Genomic DNA, 16,184 nt, shown 5'->3' with positions numbered 1-16,184 from the left:
TTTCTTGAAGCATACAGGGCCGGATGGTATTAAAGGCACTGGAAAAGTCAAGAAACAGGATCCTGACCGTGCCTTTTCCCCCATCCAGGTGTGAGTGGGCTCTGTGTAGGAGGTACAGGATGGCATCCTCCACTCCGACACCCGCCTTGTATGCAAACTGTAGTGGGTCCTGGGCATGTTGTACCTGTGGTCGGAGGAGGTTGAGGAAGAGCCGCTTTAGAGTCTTCATAAGATGTGACGTCAGTGCCACCGGTCGGAAGTCATTCAGCTCATTGGGCCGGTTCTTTTTGGGGACCGGGACGATGCAGGATGTCTTCCATAGGGCGGGCACTCTCCCCAGTCGCAGACTGAGGTTGAAGACTCGTTGTAGCGGCTCCCCAAGTTCAGCAGCACACGCCTTTAGCATCCTAGGACACACCTTGTCTGGGCCTGCTGCCTTTCTGGGGCGAAGCTTCCTCAGTTGTCTCCTGACCTGATCCACTGTGACACTGGGAGATGTTTGGGAAGAGGGGAGGGGGGGAGATGTCTTGCTGCTGAGAGAGGGATTGGAGGAGGGGGGTGTCATGGTGTCAGGAAGGGGGGGAAGCGAGGGAGGTAGGAGAGTGGGGATTGGACTCTGTAGTGAAGGTGAGGGTGGGGGGGTTGTGGGCTGGTCAAACCTGTTGAAGAAGTTGTTAAGTTCGTTTGCCTTCTCCACAGTCCCCCCCACTGTGCTTTTCTTGGTGTTGTGGCCTGTGATGGTTTTCACACCAGTGAAATCAGCGACCAATATAGCCACCTTTCTTTGCAAGGACACTCAAAAGCCTGCCATCCATGGATTCTGTCAGTGTTTGATCTGTTCACCATCAACATTGCGTGCATCAGCAACCACAGCCTCCCAGACACTGTTCAGAGAGGTGTACTGTTTTCCCTCCTTGTAAATCTCACATTTGATGATGGACCACAGGTTCTCAATGGGGTTCAGATCAGGTGAACAAGGAGGCCATGTCATTAGTTTTTCTTCTTTTATACCCTTTCTTGCTAGCCACGCTGTGGAGTACTTGGACGCGTGTGATGGAGCATTGTCCTGCATGAAAATCATGTTTTTCTTGAAGGATGCAGACTTCTTCCTGTACCACTGCTTGAAGAAGGTGTCTTCCAGAAACTGGCAGTAGGACTGGGAGTTGAGCTTGACTCCATCCTCAACCCGAAAAGGCCCCACAAGCTCATCTTTGATGATACCAGCCCAAACCAGTACTCCACCTCCACCTTGCTGGCGTCTGAGTCGGACTGGAGCTCTCTGCCTTTACCAATCCAGCCACGGGCCCATCCATCTGGCCCATCAAGACTCACTCTCATTTCATCAGTCCATAAAACCTTAGAAAAACTAGTCTTGAGATATTTCTTGGCCCAGTCTTGACGTTTCAGCTTGTGCGTCTTGTTCAGTGGTGGTCGTCTTTCAGCCTTTCTTACCTTGGCCATGTCTCTGAGTATTGCACACCTTGTGCTTTTTGGGCACTCCAGTGATGTTGCAGCTCTGAAATATGGCCAAACTGGTGGCAAGTGGCATCTTGGCAGCTGCACGCTTGACTTTTCTCAGTTCATGGGCAGTTATGTTGCACCTTGGTTTTTCCACACGCTTCTTGCGACGCTGTTGACTATTTTGAATGAAACGCTTGATTGTTCGATGATCACGCTTCAGAAGCTTTGCGATTTTGAGACTGCTGCATCCCTCTGCAAGATATCTCACTATTTTTGACTTTTCTGAGCCTGTCAAGTCCTTCTTTTGACCCATTTTGCCAAAGGAAAGGACGTTGCCTAATAATTATGCACACCTGATATAGGGTGTTGATGTCATTAGTCCACACCCCTTCTCATTACAGAGATGCACATCACCTAATATGCTTAATTGGTAGTAGGCTTTCGAGCCTATACAGCTTGGAGTAAGACAACATGCATGAAGAGGATGATGTGGACAAAATACTAATTTGCCTAATAATTCTGCACTCCCTGTAGATTCTGAGCTGCAGGTTTCGTCTCTCTCCAACCAAAATTCACTGAACCAGCAGCAAAAGAAGATCAAAACTACACTTCACATTTGATAAATGTCGTCCTTAATTCCCTCTGACTTTTGCTGTTTTGCTTTTATCACCATCAGTGTGATAAAATCACACTTCATGCACAGCTCTCTCTGTGTACTTCAAGAACAGTTTCCCATCTCAAATCTCTGTTTTCTGCATTATTCATTCGGTTATTACCCACCAGTCTACCATTTTTTACAGCGCTCTCAGCCGCTGTCCTTTTTTTTTTTTTTTTGACTTTTTTACTGATTTTTTACTGATCTTGGACAAGAAAGCCTAATTTCTGCTGTTCAATACTGAAGAAATTTGTACTTTTTAAAATTGCAGAATAATTTTAAAGTTATCTGCTATAAAATCCCAGGCAAGGAAAATCACCTTCATGTTTTTCTGTGTTTTATCCTCAGTTACTTTGACACAAAGGCGTCTGCTGTGATGATTACACTTTTGATAAAGTCTCGCGAGTGTCAGTTGTCTTTTTATAGATATAAAAATATGGAAATGTACTGATACATGATCAGAATTATAATATTTCTGGCTCAGGCAAAATCAAAATCAAAATCAAGAAGGTTGGCTACTGTTTGTCCGTGATTTGGACAGCGCAGCGTGTGTTCCTCACACAGGGGAAACAAATTCTGTCAGGGAGACCTACCTTGTACTTGTGCAGGTGAAGCCAAAGGGAAGACATGCTTCATCATATTTTCTAGTATTTGGATTGGAAGGAAGTTGGTTTGGGAACATATTTGGCAATGCTTCATCTCCTGCTTTGCGGTTGTGTGGGCGCCCCAATGTCCAAGCATTTTTTTGTTGTTATTGTTTTTCACATTCATACCGCACCCCCCTCCCCCCTGCAATGGCTCTGCACCCCCCCTGTGGCGGAAAGTGGAGTAGTCGAGACACCCGGCTGTTCCTGTATCACTGGAAATCGCGGGAAATCATGTAGTCATGCAGCTGTTACTCTGTGGAAGGTATATCACCTATGTGGATATCAAAATGTTTAAATGACTGAAACAGAAACTCTGGAAGGCTGTGATTGAGGAGTCATGATGCTGCTATCTAGTTACCCACATAGCAAGGAAGTCCGGCCCAGATCTGGTATCAAGCTGGCACTGCTGGCTGACTTCTGGCATGATAAGATGTATGTCATCCAGATATGGGCCAGGCGTGGCATAGATGGCACTGTCTATGTGATGGCATGCCATATCGGGCTCGATTGTGATTTGGTTTATGTGGCCCAGGCCCATAGAAAACAGGTCTAGCCCTGATCTGGCATCAAGCTGGCACTTCTGACTGACTGGTGTAATGGCAGAGTGTATGTCAACCAGATGTGCGCCATGTCTGGCAATGATGGCATTATTTATGTTCCTATTTTCCTATTTGAGAAGACCCATATGCCATGTTGCAATACTATACTGTTATGGTAGCTAACGTTTCAAATGCATGTTTGACAGGTTTGTGAGTGTACACTTTATCCAAAACCTGTAGCTCAGGAGGTAAAGCATGTCACCTCCTGATTGGAAGGTTAGTGGTTCGATCCCTGGCTCCTCCAGTCTGCATGTCAAGAGTCTGAATGTGTAAGAATGTAGTTAGGAAGCACTCAGTTTAAAGAAGATGTGTGATTGACTGAATGTGGAATGTTGTATACAGCACTTTGAGTACTCTGGGAGACCAGAAAAGTGCTATATAAGAGTCACTCACTATCTGAACAGAGTTTCGTCATGTTACTTTCGCACTATTTTGCATGTTCTGGCACATGTTGTTAGTACATGGCTTGATTATTGTACACATTAGGCTGACATCTGGGTCCAGAGCTGAAACTGTTCTGGGCCAGCGCAGGACCAGCAGTGTGTCTGCAACTGGCCTTGTGCTGACCCATGTGTGGACCACATCTGGCAAACCAGATCTGGGGCACCAAAGGGCCGTCATTCTTTTGGGTATGTGGACCATGTGTAAGCACACTGTGTGGGCTAGGTCCGGGCCATACCAACTTTGCTATGTGGGTAAGTGCTGCGTGGAGCTGTTGACTGTTTACATGTGGAAGCCACTCATTGTTTAAACTTTGTGTGGGCTGTATGCTGTACAATCACACAAAGATAAAATTAATATTCTTATAATATTTTAATAAAATATTATAAGAAAATGTGACACTGCGTAGTATATGCAGAATATAATAATTTGAAAAAAATTATCAAAAATTATCAAAAAGCAACTCACTATTGATATGAAATGGAAAATATGGGTGACCTTGCCAGTACTTTTATTTCAGTGGTTTAGATATGTTTCAGGTGTGTTGACCCAGGGTCATATCTAAAACATGCAGGACACCAGCCCTTTGTCCACCACTGATATAAACAGACACAGTAGTACTTTTGTTAGTGTAAATTTCCTCATGATGTTAAATCTTGAGTATTGACAGTGAGAAAATACTATTAATGTTTGTTGCAGGTGCAGAACGCTGTGATGAGTGGAAAGACGAGGCTTGCATGTACAGACGAGCAGCGCAGGTGGAATGCAGGGACAGAAAAGAGGCTTGAATCCAAACGTCTAAGACAGATAAACTAAGATAAACTAAGACAGACGTCACAGGGCAGAGCAACAGTGCAATGTGAACTCCCAGTGTGCACCATATCACCTTGCACACCAAGACTTTATTGATAGTTCAATAAAGTCTAGTGTTAGCAAAGCACCAATGAAACCTCGCCATCACTGCAACAGTAAAGTTAGCAATTGAGCTCATCCTCGAACAGGTAAAGCCGCTAATTACAGCACAAAGTAAACGATTTTTTGTTAGCAACGAGTGAACGCTGGCTCTCACTTTGAGTAACCGGACTGCGGAAGTACTGGTCTGTCATGGCAGCCTACGTATGTTCTTACAGAAACCTGTGGGTCAATAGCAAAATGCCAACCAAAAACAAACATTATATGATAACTAGTGCTGTCAATAGATTAAAAAAAATTAACTAACTAATCTCACAATTTTCTGTTATTAATTGCGATTAATCTCAATTACTTTATTAATAGCCTGGCTCCAATTACATTTTTTTATTCTTTATATTTTAAGTAATTATCGTTGTTCACCGAAGTCCAGTGGTCTCCGGTGAGAGCGACATTCCTTACTTGCACAAGCTTGCTGGACTGCTGAGCCCTCTGGTCCCCATACAAAGTGTGCAGTCTCGACACAATGGTTCCTCTCGAGGGCAGATTGTAACACTCATCTCCTGATGCAGCACGAATGACTTCTCTCAGTCCATCATCTTCTACTATGCTAACTGGTCGGCAGTTTTTAGCTATCCAAACAACCAAGGAATTGGTTACCTTTTCTCTCACATTTTTTGTTATTCGTCCACAAGCACCATACTCCTGAAGCGTAGACTGGCGAGGTCCCGTAGAGGTGGATTCAGTTGGGTGTTTTGCTCTCAGGTGATACGCCAGTGATGAACTGCTTCTGTGGTACTTGAATTCAGCGTTGCAAATTGTGCATCTTACTCTCGTTTTGTCCAACAAGCCATCAGGCAACTTCTTAAAGAGAAACTTTCCACCCAAAAGTCCGCCCTCGTCCATGCTTGCGTGTGTTAGCTAGTGTTAGCTAGATAGTAGCATGGTGTCACTTCTTCTTCTTCTTCTTCTAATCATTTCTGTCAGGCCAAACGCCAGCATAGCACACTGTTGCCCCCTCCTCCAGAGGTGCTCATGAATTTAAAGGTCTTAGATTACAGGAAATTAATAAAAAAACAAAATCAGCGTTAAATTTTTTTAATGCATTAAACATTTCGCGTTGATCTTAACAATTAACGCGATAATTTTGACAGCACTAATGATAACATTTGACATTTGCTTGCTTAGGAAGCGGGGATAGTGACAGCGACAAGAGAGCGAGATTTGAGATGTGAGATTTGTGACATTAGCTTGTTTGGAGTGTGTAGTTGGTTTGTAGTGTAGTATTTTTTGTTTGTTTTTTGTATTATGTGTCAAAACAATAAGGTGGCTGTTGAATGACACAGATGCTGGCCAAATAGCCACGACAGGGACACTGAAATGTAAATGCTGTCTCTGCGTGGAAAACAGACAAAGTGATACAGCTCCTGTTGTCAAGTCTTTGGGTCTAAGGCCTGTCCCTCAGTCTCGTGGTGGAATGGTACAAATAATTTGTGTAGCACCTTATTATGACACCTGATAGTTCTAAAGGAAAAAGTTTTAAATAGTTGCACAAAAGACACCCCAGCCATTGCATGTATTTTTTAAGTTTGCACAATTCATATATATTTTTTTATAATTTATATTTGCATCTCAAGTTATAAAAATGATTCCTTAAATGTGTTTGTTTTCACAGTAAAAAAATAATAATTTTTGCCTACTTGGATTTTATGTTTTTCATGCAATAGAAAGTAAATGTTGTCAATACAATATGTCGAAATTGAAAAAAAAAGTAAAGACATGTAAGGTTGTGCTGAAAAGAAGTCTACCAAACAAGGTAAGGTAAACACCTTTTAAAGGTGAAATATAAATGTAGTCAAAAATTATATTCAAACATTTTAAATTATATTGTATTTTTTTTCCTTAGAAAATTGAGCTTACCTCCACAGGATAACGTTGGCCATTGATACTGTGTTCAGAGCCCTCCGATCCATTGCTTGTACCCCAATGAAACTCTACTTTTTCTGCCTTAAACCTCCCTGGTAGACCTGCTCCCCGAACAAAGTAATGATCTTTCAACATGATGGCGACTGGAAGAAATACAGAAGAGGAGAGAAAAAAAAACAGTGATTACCCACATAGCAGGCAGGTCTGGCCCGCATCTGGTGTCAAGCAGGCACTGCTGGCTGACTTCTGGCATGGTAAGTGGTATGTCATCCAGATATGGGCCAGGCCTGGCACTGATGGCACTATTTATTTTCCTATTTTCCTATTTTAGTTAGAAGACCCAAATGCCATGTTGCAATACTATACTGCTATGGTAGCCAACGTTTCAAATTCAAATTCAAATTCAAACCAGGTTTCACAGGTTTGGGAGTGTACACTTTATCCAAAACCTTGTAAGGGTTTACTCATGCTTCCCACTGGGTGGCTGTAGCTCAGGAGGTAGAGCAGAACACCTACTGGTTGGAAGATTAGTGGTTTGATCCCTGGCTCCTCCGGTCTGCATAAATGTAGTAAGAAAGCACTAAGTTTAGAGAAAGTGTGTGAATGTGGCATGTTGTATAGAGCACTTTGAGTAATCCAGGAGACTAGAAAAGTGCAATATAAGAATCAGTCCATTCACTGTCTGAACAGAGTTTCGTCATGTTACTTTTGCACTCCTATGTTCCGGCACATGTTGTTATTACATGGCTTGATTAAGGTACACATTAGGCTGACATCTGGGCCCAGAGTTGAAACTGTTCTGGGCCAGCACAGGACCACCAGTGTGTCTGCAAATGGCCTTGTGCTGGCCCATGTGTGGGCCACGTGTAAGCCAGATCCGGGCCATACCAATTTTGCTATGTGGGTAGATGAAAAAAGTGAGCTTTGATTTATTACTTATCAGATTTTTCAGCAGACATGGAAATAATTTCTCTTTAAAAACAGATACAGAAACAAAAATGTGACATCTATCGATGACATGAAGACAATTTCAAAGGTTCCTTGAAACACCATCAGAATGTGGGCACGTGCACAGCATGAAACAGCTTTACATGCATAAATTAAAGAAACATATTCTAAGACATGCTAAATATAGGTCTGTTTCTCCTTCAGATTTTCTCTGAGGAATACATCCTCACTAAAGATCATTTCCGTCAGTTTCCATCAGCTTATAAAGCATATTCTCACATGTGGGGCTAATTTGCCAGGCAGAATTGTTTTTCAGTTGCTTACAGTGTCCCTTACAGGGTCCTTTGTCATTCTATTGCAATTTTCTGAGATATAGAGAGAATTGAAACACTATGCTCGCCTCTGTCAGTGCGCCCCAGGGCAGCTGTGGCTACACTGTAGCTTGCCATCACCAGTGTGTGAATGGGTGGATGATTGTGTATAGTTTAAAGCGCTTTGGGGTCCTTAGGACCAAGTAAAGCGCTATACAAATACAGACCACTTACCATTTATTTTCACATTCACAAGTGGTGTCAGGGTTAGTGCTGTGTGACAGGCAGGATGAGGCTAAACCCAAATGGGGCCAGCTCCTGATGGTTGCTGCCTTTTATTGGGAAAACAGTTCACACAATACACTAGTACCTCCCCTCGTAAACCCCCCCGGTTACAAAGACAAGGCACTGTATGTATATGTGTGTGTGTGTGTGTGTGTGTGTGTGTGTGTGTGTGTGTGTGTGTGTGTATGCAGGTAAGAATGTGTGTGTGTGTTTGAGTGAGTGTGTGAGAATGTGTGTCTCTCTGTGTGCATGTGTCTCTGTGTGCATGACTTCCTGCTCACCAAAAGGATCACAAAAGCAGGAAGCAACATCACAAGAAACAGATCTTTCAGATAGGATGTTTCTGCATAAAACCTCCCCCAGCACAGAGAGGAATGTCTTGATCCTATAGACTGAACTCAGACCTTACAAATTTAAGAAGCATAATGACAAACATTCAACAAATAGACTTAACAGCGGGTTCTCGGGAGGGGCCATGCTGACACCTGCTGCTTTCTTGCAGAAAACACCATGTCCCTCCCGTGTTTTAAATGCACTTTAGAACAGCACACAGCAACACATATGAGTGGGCGGAGAGAGGTATGGGTTCTTCCCCCCCGTTTTCTGTTCGGGAGGAGGAGTTGGCCGTCTGGTCGGGGTCTGGGATGCTGGGCCTCCCTGCTGCTGTTCTGTGTGTCTCCACGGTGGGCAAGTGCTGAGTATTTGTATATGTGTGCATGAGGGTGGGAATGCATGTTTGTGTCTGTGTGTGCCTGTTTGTCTGTGTGTATGTGTCAGGTCGGGTCTTAGACTCCACCTCTCTGGGAACATCTGAGGCCCCCCTGGTGTAGGGATCTATCTCCCACCACCACACTCCCTGCCAGTGGCTGATGCCCTCAGCTGTCAGTGCATTGGTGGTTCTCGGTATCCAGGGCTGGGGGCTCAGATACATACTAGCTCACTCCCGGTGGCTGCTTGGTGGGGCCTTATCAACCTGCTGACATATTTAGAGTTTTTCACAAAAATGTGTTAAATGTACACCTGAACTCTGAACTGCCCTTCAGGCCCAGGTCTAGGTCCACTCTGACACAGCTGGCTGCCGGCAGATCCTGCAGGCACATCGTCACAGCCCCCTGTAGCTTCTGCAATGTGGCTGCTGCATGACCCCCTGTCTGGGACTATCCTAAGCTCTTTCTAGGTGGGTTGCATGATTGTCCTCCTTGGGCTCTCGTGCATTGGGGGGCCTCAAGATATTTGGGGCCTGGATCTCCTCCATGCCTGCTTGATGTCCTGGGGGGCAGGGCTATGGCTCCCCACACCCACTATCAGATAGTGGAGAAACCTTTTGAATACAAAGGAGCTTGCAAAGAAAAGCGTCTGGACTTCTTTAAGTTGCTTGAAGACGTTTCACCTCTCATCCGAGAAGCTTCTTCAGTTCTAAGGTCAAATGGTGGAGAGTCCCAGATATAAACCTAGTGGGAGTAACCCCCCACAGAGGGACAAAAGGACCCCCTGATGATCCTCTAATCGCCTGAGCCAAGGTGGGAAACTGGGTTTGGGTCCCAATCAGCCAGAGTTTCGGGTGTGTTCATTGTGAAACCTGGCCCCACCTTATCATGCGAATTCCTGAGGTCAGATGGCCCAGGATGTGAGTGGGCGTTAAGGCGTCTGGGAAGGGAACTCAAAACTGGATTATAGATGGCAGAGAGTTGGTGAGTCAAGCAACTTAAAGAGAGTCAGAGAGTCAAGCAACTTAAAGAAGTCCAGACGCTTTTCTTTGCAAGCTCCTTTGACTACGATGACCTGGATGACTGAGAACCTTCACAGACCTTTTGAATACAAGCGCGCTCATGCACACAGGTGTGCACAGACACATACTGTATCTTCCTTGGCTGCTGCGTCAAAGCACGTCATGCATTGTCGGTCTTGCGCGCTGCTCATTAACATTCAATATCTATTGGTCACTTACACTTATCTAGGTTCTTGCTGTGGTTTCTCTTGTGGTTGTTCTCTTTTTGCTTTTTTTTTCTTCCAGCAGGTGATCCAGCAGATTTTTTTTGTCTTTTCTCTCTGTCCCTCTTCCCCTCTATTTTTCTTCCCCTCTCCTTTTCTTGAACTTTTCTATTCTACATCTTTACCTTTCCTATCCCCCAGTCATGTCTGTTCCATTTGTAATATCTTAAAAGTTAAAAATAAATGAATTAAGTAATAATCATAAAGATCATTTAAGTGGACATGGCAAAGCCGTAATAATCCACTTGAAAAAATAAATCCACTGGGCATTTTTCTTGGCCTTCAGAAAATAATTCTGATTGCTACAGTGCCGAACAAACCACCTGAAAAAGCTGCAGGCCTCTCAGCTTGCCCAGCTAAAGTCAATGTTAATGTGAGAATTCATGCCCGTACAATGTCAGACAAGATACGCCAAGGTATAGAAATGATCTCCCCTCCTAAAGACAAAGATTGTTGTTGTAAAGGGAAGCATAAATCAAGAACAAAAAAAGAAACTTCAACAAAAGAACAAACAGAACATGTGTTATGTTTACCTGTTTTGCCAGTGTTCTTCATAGATGTCTTATTTGAAGATTCTATGTTAAAACCCTCCAGTGTCAGCTCCTGATATTCTCTGGATATTTTGGTATCCTTATCCACAATATTGATTGGTGACTGGTTTCTCTCTCCACATTGTGGGTAGGCAGATGCCCAGCCCTCATCTGGCCCATACATACCTGGGGAAAATAAGAAATACAACAGCATCTCATCACTTGAAAAAAAATGTGAATGCAAAACTGAGATAGAGTCAAAAGTTTCAACACATCCCCTAATTTAATGTTTTTTCTCTATTTTCATGACGATGTATATTGTAGGTTCTTACTAAAGGTGTCAAAACCATGAATGAACACATATGGAATTATGTAGTAAACAAAAAAGTGTCAATAACTCAAAACATGTTTTATATTTTAGATTCTTCAAAAATCCACCCTTTGCTTTAATTACTGCTCTTGGCATTCTCTCAATGAGCTCATGAGCTCCTGGTTTTTCAACAGTCTTGAAGGAGTTCCCAAAGATGCTGAACACTTGTTGACCCTTTTGCCTTCACTCTGTGGTCCATCTCATCCCAAACCATCTTGACTGAGTTTAGGTCAGGTGACTTTGGAGGCCAGGCCATCTGGCACAGCCTGGAGGTGTGTTTGGTGGTCATTGTCCTATTAATAATTAAATGATGGTCCAACTAAACCCAAACCGGATGGGATGGTATGTCGCTGCAGGATGCTGTAATAACCAGGTTGGTTCAGTGTGCCTTCAGTTTTGAATAATCCCCAACAGTCTCCCCGGCAAAGCCCCCCCACACCATCACACTTCCTCCTCCATGCTTCACAGTGGGAACCATGCATGTGGAGATCATTGTTCACCATTTCTGCACAAAGAAATGGTGGGAGGAGCCAAAGATCTCAGATTTGGACTTATCAGACCAAAGCCGAGATTTCCACTGGTCTAATGTCCACTCCTTGTGTTTCTTGGCCCAAACAAATCTCTTCTGCTTGTTGCTTTTCTTAGTTGTGGTTTCTTAGCAGCTGTTTGACCATAAAGGCCTGATTCACAGTCTCCTCTGAACAGTTGATGTAGAGATGTGTCTGCTACTTGAACTCTACGTGGCATTTATCTGGGTTCTGATCTGAGGTGCTGTTAATGTGTCTCAGCTGGTGTCTCAGATGAAGTTATCCTCAGCAGCAGAGGTGACTCTTGGTCTTCCTTTCCTGGGGCGGTCCTCATGTGAGACAGTTTTGACGTAGTGCTTGATGGTTTTTGCACTTTGGGGACAAGTTTTAGCAATTTTCCGGACTGACTGACCTTCAGTTCTTAAAGTAATGATGGACTGTTGTTTCTCTTTACTTAGCTGATTGGTTCTTGCCATAATATGAATTCTAACATTTGTCAAGTAGGGCTGTCAGCTGTGTACCAACCTGACTTCCGCACAACACAAATGATGGTCCCAACCCCATGAAGAAGAGAAATTCCAGAAATAAACCCTGACATGCACACCGGTGAAGTTAAACCATTTCACGTGACTACACCATGAAGCTCATTGAGGGAAGGCCGAGGGTTTGCAGCAGTGTCAACAAAACATAGGGTGGCTACTTTTTAGGATTCTAAAATTAGTTATTTATCAATTTATTGTTTGCCACATAATTCCACATATCTGGCTTCATACATTTGATGTCTTCAGTTTGTATCTACAATGTAGAAAGTTGTAAAAATGAAGAAAAACCATTAAAAAAAAAGGTGTATGCAAACTTATGACTGGTAGTGTATATCAGAGCAAAAGGGCATTTCAGACCTCTCTGAAACCAGCTGACAGGAAGCACTGCTAAATTATGTGAATCCCTATCAAACATTCCACAACTGGGCAATGCTCACTGTCAGCTACCCTGAGCACCAATCAGAGGAAGCTGCTGAAATACAAACCCTTTTTGTTCATGAGGATTTCGGAAGATTTCAAAATGTCATTATTTGAGGGCAGGTTATATTCACAAATTCTGTTTCGTGAAATAATACATATGATATTGACCTCTATATCTGGTTTTGCACTGCTGACTCCTTTTTTCAACCACAACATAACTACAAAGGCCAGGACTGAAATCTCACAGGGCCCAGCTTTAACATCTCAATGTTTACTTAAAGACTTGGGGTGCATTCCAATAGTTCACTTTGTTTAGGAGGGTTTCTAACTGAGAGACATCAGCCAGACATATCTGTGTGGGGGCAGTAATATGAGCTGTGAAAATTCTCCAAAGATTAAGGAAAGGAGCATCATTGCTTCCTTTAGCATAGGATACACTGAACCATCCTTTATGAAAGGATAGGAGAAAATGCCGTCCCATAATTCATTGCGACGTAACAGCCCACCAGTCATGAAAACCATCGACATGATAAGCAAAGTTGCACAGATCATATAAATGTTAATTATAACTGCATTGCAACCGCTGACATATTTAGAGTTTTTCACAAAAATGTGTTAAATGTACACCTGAACTCTGAACTGTGAATTAGTGGCTCAATAATCCAGAAGAGAGAGAATGGTGCAGGCCTACAAACTAAATAAACAATCCAGTGTAAGCTCAGGCAAAAATGGTGCAATAGAGATAAATATTTGTTAGAGGTTGCTCGCTGTGTGCGCACTGCTGAGAAAAAAAAGTGGCTTGAGAAAAAGAAGCTCATTTCAATTAATTCCTGTCAAAGTGAAAATCCCGGTGTTATTGAGGAACAAAAGGTGGGGCTCACTTCTAAACACTCAGCGTGAGAACTGAATGAAGAGGCACTGAGGCTTTGAGCCATCAATGCAAAGTGCCAATTATGTGATCGTTCTGATAACTTCTGATAACTCTTAGTAGCAACTATCACTACCACCACAAGGCATAAGACATATTTTTTCTCAGCATTAGATTTTGGACAGTCTGTGGTACTGTGGCAGTTTAGTGCAGACGGCGTAATTCACATTTGCGTGACTAATTTAATTCTTCTCCTGAAAGTAAAGGTTTTAAAAATACATACACTCTAAAAAATATTCCTTGTGTTTGTCGGTAGAACTTAACAAAAAAGCATTTTTCTGGTAAAAAAAAGTAAGTTGCCTACATGTACACGTTTCAGTGAGTTGAATAATCAATGTTAGAAGTCAGTGCAACACAAAAATTAAAAAACAGCTCCTTAACTTAAATGTTTGAGTATATTGAATAAAATACTTTTGTCATCAATCAACAACAGAAAATATTAAGTTTGTGTAACATGTAAAAATGAGTTTCAACATCCTTCCTGTTTGAATTGAGACCATTCAGACAGACGAGGGCAACCCCGTAGCATATGTTCGTATCTTGCGCAACAGTTTCTGGATTCTTGTGGCTTCGTGGGAGAAGAGGTGTGTTTGCCCTCGACTGTGTTCGGTGAGTTAAGTAAGTACTGAATTCTAAATAGATGAATTACAAGTTATATTTGTACACTCTAAAATGTCATATTTAAAAAAAACTGAAATTTGATGGTTTAAATCGTAATTTAGCAGAGTAGAGCTGTTGTTGTTTTTTTAAGTTTAGCTAGCCGTTTCTTTTAGCTAGCAAACGTTCCTCACAAATAAAAGAGACATTAAAACATGTCACTTGTCAGGGTACATTTGGTTAGCTGATAGACCATGCCGACAGCAGAGCATGTTCAATTTGAACCCGTATATGTTCAAATTAACCGGTCAGTAGCTGCCTGCATTTTTATCATGGTGTCAGAGTAAATTCGTGTTTCCACAAGATGGTCTCGGGTGAGGTAACTAATTACTGATAGAGTAAAATGTGGTGAATTTATCCCTGACTAAAAGTAACTGCTCATTTGAACATATGCTTCTCATAGGAACCGAAAACACACTCCTCACTCATTGGATGACTTCAAGCCTGAGCTGATACAGAGGTGTGTCAGTCGTTTGAATGCAGGAGATGATCCTCTTGAGGAACATAATGAAAATCCATTGTGTGAAGATGTAGCAAATGAAGAGGATGAAGAAATTGGGGAATTGCCTAATTTAATTGAGAAACATTTAGCCCACCTACTACTAAAACTGGAAAGTATATATAATGTACCTCGCAGGTGTATTGATGAATTAGTTGTTACAGTTACAGTTATAGTTCATGTCATTCTCTGATTCAGGTCCTATTCATCAAAAGCACAATTGTGCTGTTGATGAAATTTAGGTTACATTTACTTTTAGTCACTTCATCCTATTGCTAGCAAAGTGGGCAGTTAAAGCAGGCCAGTGTGTAACAGTTTAAATTGAAGTTACAAAGATTACATCTTTATTTCTTTTAAAAACATATTTAAAATCAATATTTGGCACAATGCAAGTCACATAAATGTAATAGTTTTGACTTTTCACCTAATAAACTGTAAGTTTAAGTTTTGTTTTGCTTTTTTTATTCTCCAGAGTTCGGTGGAAATGAAGAGAGAGGTCGCAATCCGTTGCCTGAAGGTGTATCTGAAAGAGAAGGAAGAGGATCTCTTCAGAGAACAGCTGGTAGGTGAATCTCGCATTCTTTTGTGTTTTATTTTTAAATGGCACATAAAATGCTGACATGTTTCCATTTAAACTACCTACTTGCCAGGATGGTGAACAACAGTTCCCAGAAGAAATGGTAAAGATTGTAGTCACCAGACGTGCAGCAGTGTCTCTCAAAGCTGTCGCTAAAATTGTGATTGAAGGAACAGCAGTCCTGGAAGACCTTGATGTGCCCAGAGTGTGTGCCTTAATGATGGGGCTTATATACACTCTCAATCTGAGCTACCCAAAACAAGTAAAGAACACTAGAGGTATTTCTGGAACTTGATGGGCTTAAACCAGTCCACGGGTAATGTCTGTTAAGTGCAAACTTCTGTCATGAAACGAATGTGAATTGGACTGTAGTATTCCGATGTGCCTCTTACGTTTTTGTATGCAGTCCTAGATGAGTGTAGTTTTGAGAAAAGTTTGTAATACATATAATCTTAGCTTTGGATTGTTCTGTTGTTGAACATTAAAATCTTTTGTCATTTCCTTGATTCTGCGACAAGTTGAACAAGTTGATACCAATTTAAGTTAATGTTAATGTACATGAAGTACTTTTTTTAGTCATTTATAATTAAAGGGCTGCTGTAATGTTTCATTTATGTTGTATTGACACAGAAGTGTATTACTTTGAAAATGTTTTGTAATAAAATAATCAATTGGAATAAGTGAAATGGCTTTGTGTGATTTTAGAAAAGCTACTATAGAAACCTAAACTAATTGACATGGATAATTGTGAGTAGGATATATGTAAAAAAGTTCGTTGGTGTAACTCAACTAATGTAATTTCTCAACTTAATTTTACCAGAAATTTTAAATTAATATTAGGTTGAATAAACTTAATTATGCTTGTGGAGGTCAAGGTAAATCATGTTGGTTTGTTAAACAAGTTGAGTTAGCCAAACCTAAAAATTACTTGCTGAATTTACTTAATAATATGCAAAATTT

General features: G+C 41.9%; 1 protein-coding gene and 1 long non-coding RNA gene across 3 annotated transcripts in view; one reads left to right on the top strand and one right to left on the bottom strand.

The window, feature by feature from the left end:
- LOC146631427 (receptor-type tyrosine-protein phosphatase gamma-like) overlaps positions 1 to 16,184 on the bottom strand; it is a 368,587-nt gene that overhangs the window by 104,455 nt on the left and 247,948 nt on the right. The window contains exons 3-4 of the mRNA XM_085354812.1: positions 10,708 to 10,890; positions 6,633 to 6,781 (exon numbers count right to left, since the gene is read on the bottom strand). Coding sequence (XP_085210938.1) covers positions 6,633 to 6,781; positions 10,708 to 10,890 — 332 coding nt within the window. The remainder of the gene's footprint in view (positions 1 to 6,632; positions 6,782 to 10,707; positions 10,891 to 16,184) is intronic.
- LOC146631430 (uncharacterized) lies at positions 13,969 to 15,624 on the top strand. Of its 2 annotated transcripts, none has more exons than XR_014906202.1 (4): positions 13,969 to 14,100; positions 14,552 to 14,608; positions 15,120 to 15,209; positions 15,298 to 15,624. It is a non-coding gene; the product is annotated as an uncharacterized LOC146631430 (long non-coding RNA). The 2 variants fall into 2 exon arrangements; XR_014906203.1 differs by having other exon boundaries at positions 13,969 to 14,109.

This window comes from Diplotaxodon limnothrissa, linkage group LG5, assembly GCF_057381915.1.
Source record: "Diplotaxodon limnothrissa isolate DT_005_m linkage group LG5, D_limnothrissa_male_GT1.1, whole genome shotgun sequence".
Classification (NCBI taxonomy): Eukaryota; Metazoa; Chordata; class Actinopteri; order Cichliformes; family Cichlidae; genus Diplotaxodon; species Diplotaxodon limnothrissa.
The sequence above is the reverse complement of the archived record's forward strand: the minus strand, read 5'-3'. Positions and strand labels throughout refer to the sequence as shown.